The sequence below is a fragment of the Carcharodon carcharias genome, chromosome 7 (assembly GCF_017639515.1).
Source record: "Carcharodon carcharias isolate sCarCar2 chromosome 7, sCarCar2.pri, whole genome shotgun sequence".
In the NCBI taxonomy this organism is placed as follows: Eukaryota; Metazoa; Chordata; class Chondrichthyes; order Lamniformes; family Lamnidae; genus Carcharodon; species Carcharodon carcharias.
The window spans coordinates 158828284-158846785 of record NC_054473.1 but is presented as its reverse complement, the minus strand read 5'-3'; the positions used below and the strand labels follow the sequence as shown (position 1 = coordinate 158846785).

The 18502-nt window shown below is 40.9% G+C and overlaps 1 protein-coding gene across 1 annotated transcript; it reads right to left on the bottom strand.

Moving 5' to 3' along the window:
* Positions 1 to 1472: 1472 nt before the first annotated feature.
* Positions 1473 to 11112, bottom strand: mc1r (melanocortin 1 receptor; the record flags this gene model as incomplete). The annotated part of the gene is made up of 2 exons (XM_041191693.1): positions 10164 to 11112; positions 1473 to 1498 (listed from the first exon to the last, which is right to left on the bottom strand). Coding segments are annotated over exons 1-2 (975 nt in total), but the record flags the coding sequence as incomplete, so codon positions are not given.
* Between the last annotated feature and the right edge of the window lie 7390 nt (positions 11113 to 18502).

The window sequence follows — 18502 nt, the reverse complement described above, 5'->3', positions numbered from 1 at the left end:
CTACAGGAGAATTTTCTCCCTGTTGGGCAGGCCAGTCAGGAGCAGACATGGAGCCAATCACTGCCCACGATTGGCTTCGCTCCACCATTTGACCATGCACGCGAAAGAGCACAGAGATCTCCCTGAGGCATGGAGCTACCTCAGGTACATTAAGCTCAGTTTTAAAGTTTGAGAAAAAGAAAGATTAAAATTATTCATTCATGTCCCCTCATGTGACAGTGTGACATGAGTTGGGACATGTTTATGAACTGTCAAAATTTTTATTTATTTATTTAATAAAACCTTCATGAAACCTCATCCCACTCATGGATGAGGTTTCATGAAAAATGTGAAGGCCGCCTTAAGGTTGGATGGGCAGCGCTGAGAATCAGTTTAATTCATTTATTAATGGCCTTAACAGGCCTTTGATAGTTTGGCGCCGAACCCACCAAATAGAAGTTTGGAATGACACACGCCTGACGTCACCACGCATCATTTTATGCGTTGGCATGCAGGGCCCTCCCTCGCATGCTGACGGGAGAAGAAAAGAGTTGACGTTTCGAGTCCTCATGACCCTTCGACAGAACTTAAGTTCGAGTCCAAGAAAGAGTAGAAATTTTTAGACCAGGAGGGAAATGGAAAGCAATGAAGGTGAGCAAGGCAAAAGAGAGGTACGGAAATCTTGTCGCAGAGAAGAACAGAACTTCTTCAAGGAGGTAGGCATTTCTTGAAGAGCAGTGGCAGTCAATTAAACACAGAGATAAAAACAAAAAACTGCGGATGCTGGAAATCCAAAATAAAAACAGAATTACCTGGAAAAACTCAGCAGGTCTGGCAGCATCGGCGGAGAAGAAAAGAGTTGACATTTCGAGTCCTCATGACCCTTCGACAGAACTTGAGTTCGAGTCCAAGAAAGAGTTGAAATATAAGCTGGTTTAAGGTGTGTGTGTGGGGGACGGAGAGAGAGAGAGAGAGAGAAGTGGAGTGGGGGTGTGGTTGTAGGGACAAACAAGCAGTGATAGAAGCAGATCATCAATAGATGTTAACAACAATAGAACAAAAGAACACATAGGTGTTAAAGTTAAAGTTGGTGATATTATCTAAACAAATGTGCTAATTAAGAATGGATGGTAGGGCACTCAAGGTACAGCTCTAGTGGGGGCGGGGAGAGCATAAAAGATTTTTTAAAAAAATTTTAAAAATAATGGAAATAGGTGGGAAAAGGAAAATCTATATAATTTATTGGAAAAAAAAGGAAGGGGGAAACAGAAAGGGGGTGGGGATGGGGGAGGGAGCTCATGACCTAAAGTTGTTGAATTCAATATTCAGTCCGGAAGGCTGTAAAGTGCCTAGTCGGAAGATGAGGTGTTGTTCCTCCAGTTTGCGTTGGGCTTCACTGGAACAATGCAGCAAGCCAAGGACAGACATGTGGGCAAGAGAGCAGGGTGGAGTGTTAAAATGGCAAGCGACAGGGAGGTTTGGGTCATTCTTGTGGACAGACCGCAGGTGTTCTGCAAAGCAGTCGCCCAGTTTACGTTTGGTCTCTCCAATGTAGAGGAGACCACATTGGGAGCAACGAATGCAGTAGACTAAGTTGGGGGAAATGCAAGTGAAATGCTGCTTCATTTGAAAGGAGTGTTTGGGTCCTTGGACGGTGAGGAGAGAGGAAGTGAAGGGGCAGGTGTTGCATCTTTTGCGTGAGCATGGGGTGGTGCCATAGGAGGGGGTTGAGGAGTAGGGGGTGAAGGAGGAGTGGACCAGGGTGTCCCGGAGGGAGCGATCCCTACGGAATGCCGATAGGGGGGGTGAAGGGAAGATGTGTTTGGTGGTGGCATCATGCTGGAGTTGGCGGAAATGGCGGAGGATGATCCTTTGAATGCGGAGGCTGGTGGGGTGATAAGTGAGGACAAGGGGGACCCTATCATGTTTCTGGGAGGGAGGAGAAGGCGTGAGGGCGGATGCGCGGGAGATGGGCCAGACACGGTTGAGGGCCCTGTCAACGACCGTGGGTGGAAAACCTCGGTTAAGGAAGAAGGAGGACATGTCAGAGGAACTGTTTTTGAAGGTGGCATCATCGGAACAGATGCGACGGAGGCGAAGGAACTGAGAGAATGGGATGGTGTCCTTACAGGAAGCGGGGTGTGAGGAGCTGTAGTCGAGATAGTTGTGGGAGTCGGTGGGTTTGTAATGGATATTGGTGGACAGTCTATCACCAGAGATTGAGACAGAGAGGTCAAGGAAGGGAAGGGAAGTGTCAGAGATGGACCACGTGAAAATGATGGAGGGGTGGAGATTGGAAGCAAAATTAATAAATTTTTCCAAGTCCCGACGAGAGCATGAAGCGGCACCGAAGTAATCATCGATGTACCGGAGAAAGAGTTGTGGAAGGGGGCCGGAGTAGGACTGGAACAAGGAATGTTCCACATACCCCATAAAGAGACAGGCATAGCTGGGGCCCATGCGGGTACCCATAGCCACACCTTTTATTTGGAGGAAGTGAGAGGAGTTGAAGGAGAAATTGTTCAGCGTGAGAACAAGTTCAGCCAGACGGAGGAGAGTAGTGGTGGATGGGGATTGTTCGGGCCTCTGTTCGAGGAAGAAGCTAAGGGCCCTCAGACCATCCTGGTGGGGGATGGAGGTGTAGAGGGATTGGACGTCCATGGTGAAGAGGAAGCGGTTGGGGCCAGGGAACTGGAAATTGTTGATGTAATGTAAGGTGTCAGAGGAATCACGGATGTAGGTGGGAAGGGACTGGACAAGGGGAGAGAGAAGGGAGTCAAGATAACGAGAAATGAGTTCTGTGGGGCAGGAGCAAGCTGAGACGATCGGTCTACCGGGACAGTTCTGTTTGTGGATTTTGGGTAGGAGATAGAAGCGGGCCGTCCGAGGTTGGGTGACTATCAGGTTGGAAGCTGTGGGAGGGAGATCCCCAGAGGAGATGAGGTCAATGACAGTCCTGGAAACAATGGCTTGATGTTCAGTGGTGGGGTCATGGTCCAGGGAGAGGTAGGAGGAAGTGTCTGCGAGTTGACGCTCAGCCTCTGTGAGGTAGAGGTCAGTGCGCCAGACAACAACAGCACCACCCTTGTCAGTGGGTTTGATGACAATGTCAGGGTTGGACCTGAGAGAATGGAGTGCAGTAAGTTCAGAGAGAGACAGGTTAGAATGGGTGAGAGGAGCAGAGAAATTGAGACGACTAATGTCGCGCCGACAGTTCTCAATGAAAAGATCAAGAGAAGGTAAGAATCCAGAGGGAGGGGTCCAGGTGGAGGGAGAATATTGGAGTTGGGTAAAAGGATTCGTTGAACTGGGAGAGGACTCCTGCCCAAAGAAGTGAGCCCGGAGACGAAGACGGCGGAAGAAGAGTTCAGCATCATGCCGAGCCTTTCAACCTGTGTTAATGTTGGTTATTGATGGAGTCAGGTTTTTTTTTAAATTATTTTCTACTTCTCGTTCAAGGTTCTCTTGATCAAAAGCTGCTGTACAATTATTTCAATGTGGATGAGCTCTTACTGTACATATGGTGAACAATATCCTTCAATTTATAGAGGAGGAGACATTAAAATCTTTGAAGTGGCACACAGATAGAAATGCAACAGAACAAAGGTCTATTGAATGAAAAAGAATTAACTAGTAAACATCGCTGGGTTTGGAATTTGAGTTTTTATTTTAAAATAGTACATGTAAATAAGTAGAGGCATAAAATTAACATCACATGAAAAACAAAGTCACACTTGCATAAAGACTGTTCATGCATGATTAGGGTGAACATTGGTTGGGAAATATAAAATTCATCATCCAGCGAGAAGCACAACATCTTATGCAATGCATATAATCAAATAATTGTTCTGTCACAGTTGCAAAACAACCCAACTACCACTATACTAAAAACTAAGTGAAAAAAAATATGTAATTGCAAAAGTTAGGCAGATTGTTTATGTAATGATCAGATGCATTGAATTTTCCATAACTGCAAAATTAAATTTTTGGAAAAACATTTGAGTATAAATTAATTTTGTTCAGTAGCACAGAATGGACAATAGTGAATTGGCAGCCTATCAACATCAATGGAAGAAAATCGACCAAAGTCTAACATGGGTAACTAATTTGTTATCACTTGTTTTACATTACTGCCCAAACTGAATTTATACTCTATTATATTTATTTAAACTACCTCCTAAAATTTATGAAGATCTCGAATTTCCAAAAAACATTCAGGCAACAGTTAAGACAAAATCTCCTTTCACTGTAATCACTCTGATTGTTCCAAGGCACAATATAATATTTAGATCAGTTTTTACAACTACAAGGTATATCAGTAGATATTCCTAAATGTTGCATTACAGCACTTAATCTGTGTGCTGTGCAAAAAACTGGTCAGCTAATTGGCTGCACATCTGAAGTATTTATGTAAATAAATCCAGGTGTTTCTGTATTTAAAATTAAAACAGAATGTTCTCCATTCCCAGATTAAAATGTTTAAATGTGAACTTTTGCAATCATAGTGATTAATTTAAGTGGGTACAGAATTAAAGCACGGCCTGTACAATTATGAAAAGTACATCAATTTAACAAGAAACTTACAATTCCATGACATAATGGGCCAGATCTAGTTGGAAAAATAACAGCGCATAAACAACATATGCTGTTATTAATATGAAAATTGGCCAGCAAATCCAGGGTTTATGAAATATGCCTCGAGTTATGATTCTTCAGAAATGGTTGGAGGATTTATGCTGCTCCAGTCTTTGATTCATAAAAAAAAATCTCATCCTTGGCATCCCCATTATATTAAGAACTTGCTAGATTTGCGCATTAATTGCCCTTTAACCTCAGCACAGAAAGTTAAGTCTTGTAATTAACAGCATAAGTATCTTTTAAGTAATTTGATCATTGTTAATGTAATGCCAATCAACCTCTCTCACCCAGAAATTGAACTATTTAAACTGTGGTTTTCTATTCCTTCAGATGGTAAATTGCTCTTGGAGAACTTTACAAAGTTAAATGTTAAATTTTAAGGCTTTCTGTTTCTTTTTCGTTCTCTCTCTCTAATTCTATCCTCCTTTCCCTGATTTGATCTAATTCATTCTCCTTCTCAGTTGTTCCTGTTTCTTTCTCAATCCTTAAATCTCACTGGTTACATAAATACTCTGCCTTTCACTGAGGTTGCAGATGCCACATTTCCCTTGCTATTACCCATGCTGCACCATCAAGTCAAAATACAAAAATGTTTGCAGCTGAAGGAAGCAGAAAAAAGTCTGAGAGCACAGAGAAGCCCCGTTCTAGCAAGATCCAGCCCAATATCTACTATTAAAGATGCATAACAAATCTTACACAAATTTAGTAAATATACCAAATACAAATGAAACTCAAAACACTGTTTACCATAATGTAAAGCTTTACAATGAAAGAAACATTAGCAGTTTTGGTTGCCATTATTCCTTTTAATAATGTTCTTCACAGAACTTCCTATGTCTTCTCATTCACTCATTCATCTATGTAACAATTCATATTCCATTTTTATTTCCTAAGACCTCTTTTATAACCAAATACATAAACTTTATGTTATCTGGCACTCTACCAAATATAATTCCCTATTAACCAGAATCTCTGATGTTCCCCTGACACAAATTCCCCTGTCACTTTACCAACCAGAAGCAATTATGACGTTATCCAGAACCTGTACCTATATACTGTGTTATTTTATACTTTAATTCATGTTTTGAAGCACTGTTGAAGATTAGAAGTAAAAAGAATACTGGTCTTTACTTCATGAGTATTAGTTCATGCACCATGTATTGCGCTGATAACATTGGTAAATGGAACTCTCTGTTAACTGGCATTTTTGATTAACCAGCACCATTTCCCGTGCATGACAGGTACTAAAGATTTTACTGTATGTTTATATCCAACACTTTCGTGCCAGTTTGAGAAAATATTTTGCTACATTTAGCTCCCCTTAAACAAAAATCACATATGAAGTTAAAGCCAACGTGGAAAACTTTTCAAATAATCCTCCATATATGCTGAATAGAAAAATAGAATACCTCAAACTTAAGGCAAGAGAATAGCACTACTCATCAGCAGTCCAGCTGATTATAATAGTAATCCTTTGTCTTAACTCTATGCAATTAAAAAGGAAGAACTGATCACTTTTAGTAGCAACTTTAATCTAATATAAAATTAGTTTAATAAAAACACGATTTGAGCCTAAGAGCATAAATTGTGCCTTTAAAACTGACCTCTGTAAGTAGAAAAGTTTATGCCATTTTATGCTGTCTAATGTAACCTTTATTTATTCCCCAAGTTTGTTAATCTATTTACCTTTCTGGGCAGGCTGATGGTATAGCACAATGCATCAGCAAAACAAGATAGAATGGGATGGCAGAAGTAGGGTTCATGCCAATGGTTCTCTGTATTGTGATTTCTCAGTGACGACTGCAGCACAGCAGCCAAATGTTTTCTAACAGGAGAGGAAGGAAAACAGGAGAAGTGGTCAACCGGCTGCTCTCATGTGTTTTGCAGCAGTTGTATAGGAACATTGACAGACACTTCAGGACAGCTTTCCAGCCTTTCTTGATGGCAGAAAAGTGAGGGGTGCAGAAAACATTAAGAAATGGAAATAAAATTATTTATTATAATAAGTTCCAAATATATATAATTGCCTGAAGTTGGTCAGTTTTAAAGAATCACATGTGCACAACAATGTCTAATAAATTCAAATATGCAACACACAGTGAAAGAAGGCAAATGTCTGATGAAATTTTAGGTTTATGTAATAATTAATAAATTGTAACCAATCAAAATAGGTAACTTTATTAAACATAATTTTAAGTGAATTTGTGCCACAATAGACAAACGGTGCAATAGCACATTTTTCCACTTAGTACACATTTACAGATATTTGAAAAAGTAATATCAGGCTTACATCATATTTTTAATATTATCTTTAAATCATAACTTAGCTGGAAGAATCATAAAACTATTGTAAGTAAATATATGTTGATTTAAAATATCAAATTGTGATTATTTATATTGAGAGTGCCACCAAAATGCACTTGTTATTTTGCACAGATTTTGGTTCTGATATTAAACTATTCCCATTCAATGAGCTTTTTGCTTCATCACTAAAGATAAGAACATCATCCAACTTTGTTATTTGTGGCAGCAACAGACTGAACTGAATCACAATAAAGTGCCGTAAGTTCATATTTTGCAATCTTGCTAGTATTATCTGTATCTGTGTTGAAATCATATTAATTGATGAATTGAGTTGAAAATGTTCATGCAATTTGTTGGTCTGTTCACAAATGAATTACATATTTTTTCTGATCTTTGTAATGAGTTTGTGATGATGGTGTAATAAAGGCTCCTTGTTTGGCATAATCACAATTCTAAAATAAGTTTCTCTATTTTAAAAATGCAGCACTAAAATAATTATTTTTCTTAATTGTATTTTAAAGTGATTTTCCAAATGTTGGAAAATTTAAAGTATTAAAGCAAGGTTCATGGTACAGGAAATTAACACATCGCTTTTTCACTTCAGGATCTTCAATTTGAATCATGCTGGCTGCACTGAAAATATTTTCTTACTTGGCTGTGAGGATTCTAATAAAAATGAAATTAAGCAATTTTAACTCAGCTTTTACTTGCTATTTGTCCACTACACACCGAAGACTGAGCAAAGTCCATGATTAGCACCCATGCGACTAGACTCATTAACCACCTCGTTCACACTGCAGGAGGTACTAACTAGAGGATGCACTACAGTGATTCACCAATATTAATTAAAAACTAAATTAAAAATTAAATAATTTAAAACACTTCCTAGTCCCACAACCTCTATCACTTAGAACAGCAACATCATATCCAACTTCCTCACTGAGTTACACATTATCCTGCTTATGTTGCTGCTCCTACATTGTTACTGAGTCAAATTCTGGAATTCCCTAAATAATACTGAGAACTATATTGATTCAAAGAGCAACCTCACCACCACTTTCTGAAACTAACTACAGACGTGTAATAAATGTATTCCAAGAACAATTTTTAAAAATTCTAGACCGTTTAATGTGATTGGTTCTGCCTCCTAACTGAAAAGGGATCGATTCTAGCTCCTAATATCTGATATTCATAGCCAAGATATACCTTAGCTTGTCTTCAGTTGGATTGGATTACATAGCTGATCACTATAGAAAATAGAAAATTAAGTCTGGCTCACCTTTGACTTGCATTTAAAGCATGCTTTTCACAAACTCGAGAAGCCCTGAAGCACTTCATAGCTAATGGAGTATTTTTGAAGTAAAGTTGTTGTGAAGAGAAATAACTTGTGCATGGTTGTAGAGTAGACTGGCTGAGAATACAGGGCAGAAATCCTTTCTAAAGCATCAAATTCAATTTATATCATTATATAATTGTGAGGATCTTAATGGACGATTGCACAGTGTATCATTCGTGATTCCTCATATACTGATAGAGTCCATGCCCACATGCAGCAATACCTGGACAACATTCAGGTTTGAGATGAAAAGTGGCAAATAATATTCATGCCACATAATTGTCAGACAATTGCTGGGGATTTTGTTGCCCTGCCTGCCGAGGGGGTTTACTGGTGCCGCCGAAGTCAGTGGATTTTTGGCTGGCCTGTTGTATCCCCCACAGCGGGACTGGAGGATCTCAGTCAATGACTATCCCTAACAATCTAACCATCTCCTTTGACATTCAATGACATTACCATCGCTGAATTTCCCTTGACTCCATCAATATCGTGGGCATTACCATTGACCAAAAATATAACTAGACCAGGCATATAAATACTGTGATTGCAAGAGCAGGTGAGATGTTGAGAATTATGTGGCAAGTAACTCACTTCCTGACTCCCCAAAGCCTGTCCACAAATTTCAAGGCACAAGTCAGGAGTATGATGGAATACTCTTCACTTGCATGGATGAGGGTGGTTCCAACAACACCTAAGAAGCTCGACACCATCCAGGACAAAGCACTTTATTGGCACCCCATCCACCACCTTAAACATTCACTCCGTCCAACATTGGTGCACAGCGGCAGCAGTGTATACCATCTACAAGGTGCATAGCAACAACTCACTAAGTCTCCTTCGACAGCACCTTCCAACCATGCAACCGCTACAAGGACAAGGACGGCAGATACATAGGAACATCACCACCTGCAAGTTCGCCTCTTAGCCACACGCTATTCTGACTTGGAAATGAAGTGTCGTTCCTTCACTGTCGCTGGGTCAAAAGCCTGGAACTCCCTTCCTAACAGCTTTGTGCGTGTACCTGCACCACAAGGACTGCAGAAGGTCAAAAAGGCAGCTCACCACTACTTTCCCAAGGGTAATTGGGGAGGGGCAACAAATGTTAAAATGGCTTAATCAGCAACATTCACTTCCCATGAAAGAATAAAAAAATGTAGTTAGACTGTGCTGCTCTTCATTAAATCCTTGGGAATATTTAAATGACTCTTCCAGCTTTTAAAATATGAGGATTTCATTCCTATGTCATTTCAAAATATTTTCAAAATTTCTACAGCTTAATGATATAACTAATGGAATGCAAATAATCAAAGCAACTATTCTCAATTCATAGCCCTGCTCTTGAAATAAAATGCAGAACTTTAATTCCATTTTATTTTTTCTTGCTGCCTCTGTAGTTCTCAAAGACACTTCAAGCAGTTTATTAATTCTATAGGAAAAAATATTGCAAGCACAATTCCTACACTGGTGGCAATTGTAACTTTGATAAATTGCAAGTGTGGTTTTTTTTAAATATTTAATTCACAGTGAATAGGAGTTCTAATGATTGTCACCTGAACATGTGGTTCTTGTTATAGTTACCACACCCGAAAAATGGTGGGAAGGCAAGTGGCTGGATGGCTGGACACAGAAGTAATATCTCATTAATCTGACAAAAAAAATGAAAATACCATTCCTTACTTACACTTGCACCAAAACATTTGGGGATTTCCTGATGTTGGGAGGTATTCTTGAATCTGAGAATAATGGAAGATAACACTTTGAATGAAACATGTAATCGTAGAAGAGACTTTAATAGTAGAGATAGGGAATCAGGAGGAGAGAACTCAATTGCATGTAAGGCTGATATTACTTTCTTGAAATAAATCATTTTTTCCAAAACTGCATCTGCAGACATGAGACAGCTACCAGGAGCAGGAAATTAGTTCCTTTAAGGTTTTGCGTAGCTCCTGGCTTCTGAAGGCATAGATAATGGGGTCAATTACTGAATTGCAAATGATGAGTATCAGGAACATGTTAAAATGAGAAGTGAAACATAGACAATAGGGATTTTTAGGGCAGACGATAATGAGAAGAAGATGAAGAAAGAAAGGACTCCAGCAAATGAGGAAAAGTCCCAGCAGTATTGTCAGTGTAATGGCTCCTTTCATATTTGTGGCCTGATGAGTAGCTCGGTTCTTGTTTTGGGACGTGATCTTCTTGGCATGGATTCGAGCGAGAGTAAACATATGGAGATACAAGGCACCCATGATAACCAACATCACAAAGAAGAAGGAAATGAGGCAGATGATAACTGCACTATTGTCTGAGTATACGATGAACAAGATGCTTGAGATACTGCTGACCACCCAGATTCCGGCAATGATGATCACAGCACGTTGAGTTGTCATAATGGTGTGATATCGTAAGGCATAAAATATAGTGATGTACCTGTCAGCAGCAATAGCACCCAGAAAGGACAGTGAGGATACCATTGAGCTACAGATCATCACATCTATTAAATTGTCTATTTGCTTAAGGATGTGGTTCTGTACCATCAAAACTTCTCTCTCCATTAGGATAAGAACAATTGTTTCTATCACATTACTCAAACTGACCAACATATCTGCCACAGCCAGACAACAAATGAAATAGTGCATTGGAGAATGCAAATTTCGGTTTCTGATAATTGCTACGATAACCAGATTATTTTCCACCAAACTGACAATCCCAAGTGTTAAGAAAATCTCTTCTGGAATACTGACTTGTTCACACTTTAAAGTGGACGCATTGTGAGAACTGTTGGAATCCTTCGGCAACCAGTGGGATGAAATGTCCTTTGGCAATGTTCCGACAGGAGTTAAACTTGTGACGTTCATCATTCAATAAGGTTAAACAATAAAGATAATACGAAAATAAGTGTGGGTATCATGAAAACAAGATTGTAAAGGAGTTTTCAGTAATCACTTTCCCACTGGAAATGAAGATCTCTGGAACTGGAAAGCCTTTGTACACGGAGCAGGCAAAGTTATTAAGTTCTCAGAGCTAAAATAGTTATTGTACCTTAAATGAAATTAGATGTACCAAACACATCAAAGAAATTACCCGTGCTCGAAAACTGGGTGCCTCTTTGGTGTTCATCAGCTGTTTGCAGAAAGTGACCGTACTTTTTCTGGCATGTCTACTACATACTTCTGTTGCAGCGTTTCTTTCATTTGTATCTACTTTTGTTTCTCTCTCCGTGGATAAATTTTAAAGAGCACCGAAGTAACACCTTGAAGTCCTCTTTACTTAAATTGCTTCAGATCTGTTGTCTTGTTCTTCTTTGGGAATAGCTTCAAAAGGCAGGCTGGCTAGTAAAGCATAAACTGAATTGCTTGATGAGGAAACTCAATTTATTAAACTTTCTCTTAAAAGATCGTGCATTCTCCACATAGGTCTTCCCACTAAACATAAATGAAAATTGACCAATCAAATGCTGGACCCACAGCATGCTATTAATTGATTGACAGTCAAAGGACTGGATCAGAAGAAGAAACAATTAACAAAGATCATCTGTTTTCTTGATGTTTGTCTGACTGTGAACGTATGCATGTAATTCAGATTACATAATGACAACAAACTGTTGTGTTTCAATCTGCAGGGACTTCCCTCAACAATATGGTTCCTTATGGCTGTTGGCATGCATATCAGTGTAGTAAGAGTGCTCTGGTGTTCTAATCCACTGTGTATGTTACAATCCTCATGCAAGTGAGTCTGCTCAACATTCCTCCCTATGGATAGCTTCTTTCACTCTTAAGTTATCAGGAGAGTTATTTTTAATTCATAAAGTAGTTGATATGGGAAATAAAATCACATGCTGATCCACACTTTTAAGACAGAGCTTAATTTATCTGGGTGGTTAACAGGAGTTTGACTCTTCATCTTGTAATTGAGGATGTAGTTGTTAGCTCTTTTTTTTTCTTAAATTATACAACACTTCATTAATTGGCAATCCTTGATACTGGTTGCAAGAATACAGAAAAATATTTCATTACTTAGCATGTCTGTCCCTCATGTTGATTAGCAAAAGAGACAACATCAATTGGAAGCTCTTGCGGGATTTCAAAACGTGGACAATGAATGGACGTGGAATTATTGATAAAGGATAAAAGGACAGATACCAGCAGGTTTCTTATACATTAGTAAACCAAAATGGCTTTGGAAGTTGCTGAGACTTTGCTATAGATGGAAGGTTTAACTCTGATTAGTTTACATAAAGAAACCAAAACTAAGTTAACAGGGTTGGTGGATAAATTGAAATTAGAATTAACTACAAGGATGAGGAAAGCAGACGTACTTGAAGTAGTAGCGCGGAATTTGAAATTGGAAGGGATACAAGAAAGACCATGTTCTCTATGAGATGAGTCAATTGAGTTAGCTAGTATCCAGTTGCAAATTAAGCAGCTTGAACACAAAAAAGAAATGGAGGAACTTAAATTTGAAAAATGAAACGAACTGAGAAAACTTGAACAGGAGAAATGGAAATGTGAAAACTTGACCTCCAGAGAGAGAAGTTTGTAAGGGAAGAAAGAGAGAAGGAATGAGAAAGGGAATATCAACTTAAAAGTCTGGAATTTAAAAAAAGAGGCCTCAGATGTGGAGGAAAATTCTGATGATGATAAAACCACTCCATCCCGGAGCCCAGTGGGGAGAAGTTTAAATTTGTACAAGTCCTCCCAAATTTTGAAGGAAGAGATGTAGAAGCATTCATTATTTTGTTTGAGAATGTAGGAATCATGAAGTGGCCAAAAGAAATCTGGACATTGCTCCTATAGAGTAGATTGGTGGGTAGAGCTCATGAGGTTTATGCATCACTTACAGAAGAGGTTTCTGAGGATTATGGTGCAGGAAAAAAGGCTACTCTTTTTGCATCCCTGAGGCATATAGGCAGAAATTTCAAAACATAAGGAAGCAGCTAGGGCAAACCTATATTGAATTTGAGAGGATAAAGCAAAATAATTATGGTCGTTGGATATGGGCATTAAAGGCAAATGTTACTTATGAAGCTCTTAGGAAAATAATTCTCCTGGAAGAATTTAAAAATTCATCTTCTCCAGAAGTTAGAACCCATGTTGAAGACCAAAGGGTTGAAACAGCTAGTCTGACAGCAGAGGTGGCTGATGATTATGAGCTGGACCATAAATCCAAACCCTATTTCATAACCTACACAAACACGCAAAGGATAGAAGGTGGGAAGGTAAAAAGAAGGCAAGTAGCCAGGGAAGAGAAGGGACAGCTGGGAATGCCCCATAAGTGCCTCCTCAGACTAGAAAGGAAGGTGCTGAGGGTGGAAGTGACATTCGAAGCCTAAGTGTTTCCATTGTAATAACGTGGCACACAATCGTGCAGACTGCTGGAAGTTGCGTGGGAAATTGATGGGACTTATGGAGAGGTGATGGTTTAGTGGTATTGTCACTGGACTAATAACCCAGAGACCCAGAATAATGCCCTGGGGACCAGGTTCAAATCCCACCATGGCAGATGGTGAAATTTGAAGTCAATGATGACCATGAAACCATTGTCGATTCTTTTCCTTTCCTTTAGGGAAAAAAATCTGGCATCCTGGTCTGGCCTACCTGTGACTTCAGATCCACAGCAATGTGGTTGACTCTTAAATGTCCTCTGAAATGGGCTAGTAAACTACTAAGTTGTTTCAAACCGTTACCAAAGTCTGAAAGGAATGAAACCTGACAGACCAGTTGGCATCGACCTAGGCACCGGGAACAACAATGCCAATCTCAGCCCAGCTGACCTACAAAATCCTTCTTACTAACATCTGGGCAAAAATTGGGAGAGCTGTCTCACAGACTAGTCAACCAACAGCGTGACATAGTCATACTCAGGAAATCATACCTTACAGACAATGTCCCAGATACCACCATCACCATCCCTGCCAGTGGGACAGGACAGACCCAGCAGAGGTGGTGGAATAGAGGTATACAGTCTGGAGGAAGTTGCTCTGGGAGTCCACAACACCAACTCCAGACCCTATGAAGTCTTGTCATCAGGTCAAACATGGACAAGGAAGCCTCCTGCTGATTATCACATTCCTCCTCCCCCTCAGCTGATGAATCAGTGCTCTTCCATGTTGAACACCATTTGGAGGATGCACTGAGGGTGGCAAAGACGCAGAATGTACTCTGGGTGGTGGACTTCAATGTCCATCACCAAGAATGGCTCAGTAGCATAAATGCAGATCGAGCTGGCCGAGTCCTAAATGTCATAGCTCTAGACTGGGACTGCAGCAGGTGGTGAGGAAACCAATAAGAGGGAAAAACCTACTTGAATTATCCTCACCAACCTGCCTGCCACAGATGCATCTGTCTATGATGTCGGTAGGAGTGACCACCACAAAGTCCTTGTGGAGACAAAGTCCCACCTTCACATTGAGGATACCCTCCAGCGTGTTGTGTGGCATTATCACTGAGCTAAATGGGATAGATTTCGAATAGATCGAGCAGCTCAAGACCAGGCATCCATGAGGTGCTGTGGGTCATCAGCACCAGCAGAATTGTACTTGAACACAATCTGTAACCTCATGGCGCAGCATATCCCCCACTCTACCATCACCATCAAGCCAGGGGATCAGCCTTGGTTCAATAAAGAGTGCAGGAGGGCATGCCAGGAGCAGCACCAAGCATACCTAAAAATGAGGTGTCAACCTGGTGAAGCTACAACATAGGACTACTTGCATGCCAAACAGCATAAGGAGCAAGTGATAGACAGAGCTAAGCGATTCCACAATCAACAGATCAGATGTAAGCTCTGCAGTTGTGAATGGTGATGGACAATTAAACAACTCACTGGAGGAGGAGGGTCTACAAATATCCCCACCGTCAATGATGGGGTAGCCCAGCACATCAGTGCAAAAGATAAGGCTGAAGGACTTGCAACAACCTTCAGCCAAAAGTGGTGAGTAGATGATCCATCTTGGCCTCCTCTGGAGATCCCCAGCATCACAGATGCCAGACTTCAGCCAATGTGTTTCACTCCATGTGACATCAAGAAACGGCTAAAGGCACTGGATGATGCAAAGGCTATGGACCCTGACATTATTCCCGCAATTGTACTGAAGACTTGTGCTCCAGAACTTGCCGCGCCCCTAGCCAAGCTGTTCCAGTACAGCTACAACACTGGCACCTACCCGACTATGTGGAAAATTGCCCAGGTATGTCCTGTACACAAAAAGCAGGACAAATCCAACCCTGCCAATTACTGCCCCATCATTCAACTCTCGATCATCAGTAAAGTAATGAAAGGGGTCATCAACAGTGCTATCAAGCGGCACTTGCTTTGTAATAACCTGCTCACTGACACTCAGTTTGGGTTCTGCCAGAGTCACTCAGCTCCTGACTTTATTACACTTTATTGGTTCAAACATGTTCAAAAGTGCTGAACTCCAGGGGCGAGGTGAGACTGCTCTTGATATCAAGGCAGCATTTGGCATCAAGGAGCCCTAGTAAAACTGGAGCCAATGGGAATCAGGGGGAAAACTCTGCCCTGGTTGGAGTCATGCCTAGCACAAAGAAAAATGGCTGTGGTTGTTGCAGATCAATCATCTTAGCTCCAGGACATCATTGCATGTGTTCCTCAGGGTAATGTCCTAGGACCAATCATCTTCAGCAACTTCATCAATGACCTTCCTCCCATCATAAGGTCAGAAGTAGGGATTTTTGCTGATGATTGCACAATGTTAAACACCATTTCTGACTCCTCAGATACTGGAACAGTCCATGACCAAATGCAGCAAGACCTGGACAATTCTCAGGCTTGGGCTGACAAGTGGAAAGCAACATTTGTGTCAAACAAGTGCCAGGCAACAACCATCTCCAACAAGAAAGAATTTAACCATGACATTCAATGGCATTACCATTGATGAATCTCCCACTATCAATATCCTGGGGGTTACCATTGATCAGAAACTGATACTGTAGCTAGAAGAGCAAGTCAGAGGCTAGGAATCCTGTGGTGAGTGAATCACCTCCTGACTCTCCTAAGCCTTTTCACCATCTATAAGGCACAGGTCAGGATGTGTGCAGCTCCAACAATACTCAAGAAGCTTGACGCCAACCAGGATAAAGTATCCCACTTGATTAGCATAATAATAAAAGTGAAACACTTTGGATGCTGGAAACCTGAAACAAAAACAGAAAAGTTGGAAAAATTCAGCACGTCTGGTAGTATCTGTAGAGAGAGAAACAGAGTTGACGTTTTGAGATCGTATGACTCTTCAGAACTGATTGGCACCCAATCCACAAATATTCACTCCCTCCACCACTGGCACACAGTGGCAGCAGTTTGTACCATCTACAAGAAGCACTGCAGGAACTCACCAAGGCTCCTTAGACAGCACCTGCGAAACTCATGACTGCTACCATCTAGAAGGACAAGGGCAGCAGATAGATGGAACACCACCTCCTGGAAGTTCCCCTCCATTCATTCACCATCCTGACTTGGAAATATATCGCCATTCCTTCACTGTCGCTGGATCAAAATCCTGGAACTCCCTCCTTAACAGCACTGTGGGTGTACCCAGACCACATGGACTGCAGCGGTTCAAGAAGGCAGCTCACCACCACCTTCTCAAGGGCAATTAGGAATGGGCAATAAATGCTGGCTTAAACAGTGACCCTCACATCCCATGAATGAATATTAAAAAAGTGTTGCCAATCTGTGGTAAAACTGTGGCAATTTCAAATTCCCTCAAATCTGTTTTATAATTTAAGTATTGTACAACTAAACAGCAATGTGATATTGAAGTCAGTACAATTATGTAACTGATCTTTTGAAGTAATAGACAAAAAAATGTCAAAATCTGTGAAGGATTTATTCATGTAGTGCCAAATTCTTTCAGTAACTTTATTAAAATAACCCTTTCAAAATATATATACACATTTCAGATACCAGTCTAAAATATAAATTTATGTCACTGAACATGTGGCAAATCAAGGGGTAGATTCAAGACAGGAGACCATAACAGTAATATGGGAAATGAGGGTCATAGAATAGCAGGAAGGGACACAGAGATAAAACCTAAGACTACACCGATAGTCAAAACTATTGTCCTGATGTTGCAAAGACACCCGGCAGAATTTTGCCCTCGGTTGGCAGGCGGGCCCCACTGGCTGGATGGCGGACGGCAGCTGAAGTCCGCCGCCAAAACGTGGCCCGCTGCCATTTTGAGTGGGCGGGCCAATTAAGGCCCGCCCAGTGGCCTGCCCGACAGGAAGCGCTATGCGCTTCTGGTGCAGGTGATAGAGGGATTCCCCATCTGTCAAGGTGCTGAGATTCCCCATCTGCTCCCTGAGACTAAGTGCTGTCTCAGAAAGATTAGTGACAGTCTAAAAAACTTTAAAAATAGAAAAATTTAAAAATTATTAATATGTCCCCCTCATGTGACAATGTCACACGAGATGGGACATATTAATAAATATCACTAATTTATTAATGTTTTTAAAAATGGACATGAAACCTCATCCCGCCAGTGGATGAGGTTTCATGTATTATCAGAAGCCCACTGGGGCTCCTGGCCTGTCCGCCAGCCTTAAGGTTGGTCGGGCAGGTCTTTAATTATCTTAATTATTCTGTCAATGGCCTCAATTGGCCATTGACAGGTCAGCGGGCGAACAGCTGATTTCGCTGTCCGCCCACCTTCCTAAAAATTTAACTGGACCGGGATAATGTGGTGGTTCCTCCTGACGTCATCCTGCGTCATTTTCCTGTCGGCGAGCGGGCCCCGCCCCCAAATCGCAGACGGGAAAATTCAGGCCAACAAGAAGACAAAACTAAAGGCTTGCATTTGAATTGATAGTGCACATTGAAGTAAATAAATATGATCTGGTAGCCAATACGGAGACGTGGCTGCAGGGTGACAAGGATTGGGTCCTGAATAATGAGTGGTATATGATATTCAAGAAGAATAGGAAGCTAGGTAAAGGTGGAGGGGTAGCACTGGTGCAGGAGATCAGGATGTCGAATCGGTTTGGGTGGAGATGAGGAACAGTAGGGGAAAGAAGTCACTAGTGGGAGTGGTCTACAGATCCCTTAACGGTAACCACACTCTAGGACAAAGTATACAAGAAGAAATATTGGGTGCTTGTGATAAAGGGTAAGCAATAATCATGGGTTAGAAATATCAAAGTTAAATAATTTAGGTAATTAGCATATTGTTACAAGATGCCATCCTCATCAGAACATGGAAATTGTCTTTGGGAATAGGTTATAAAC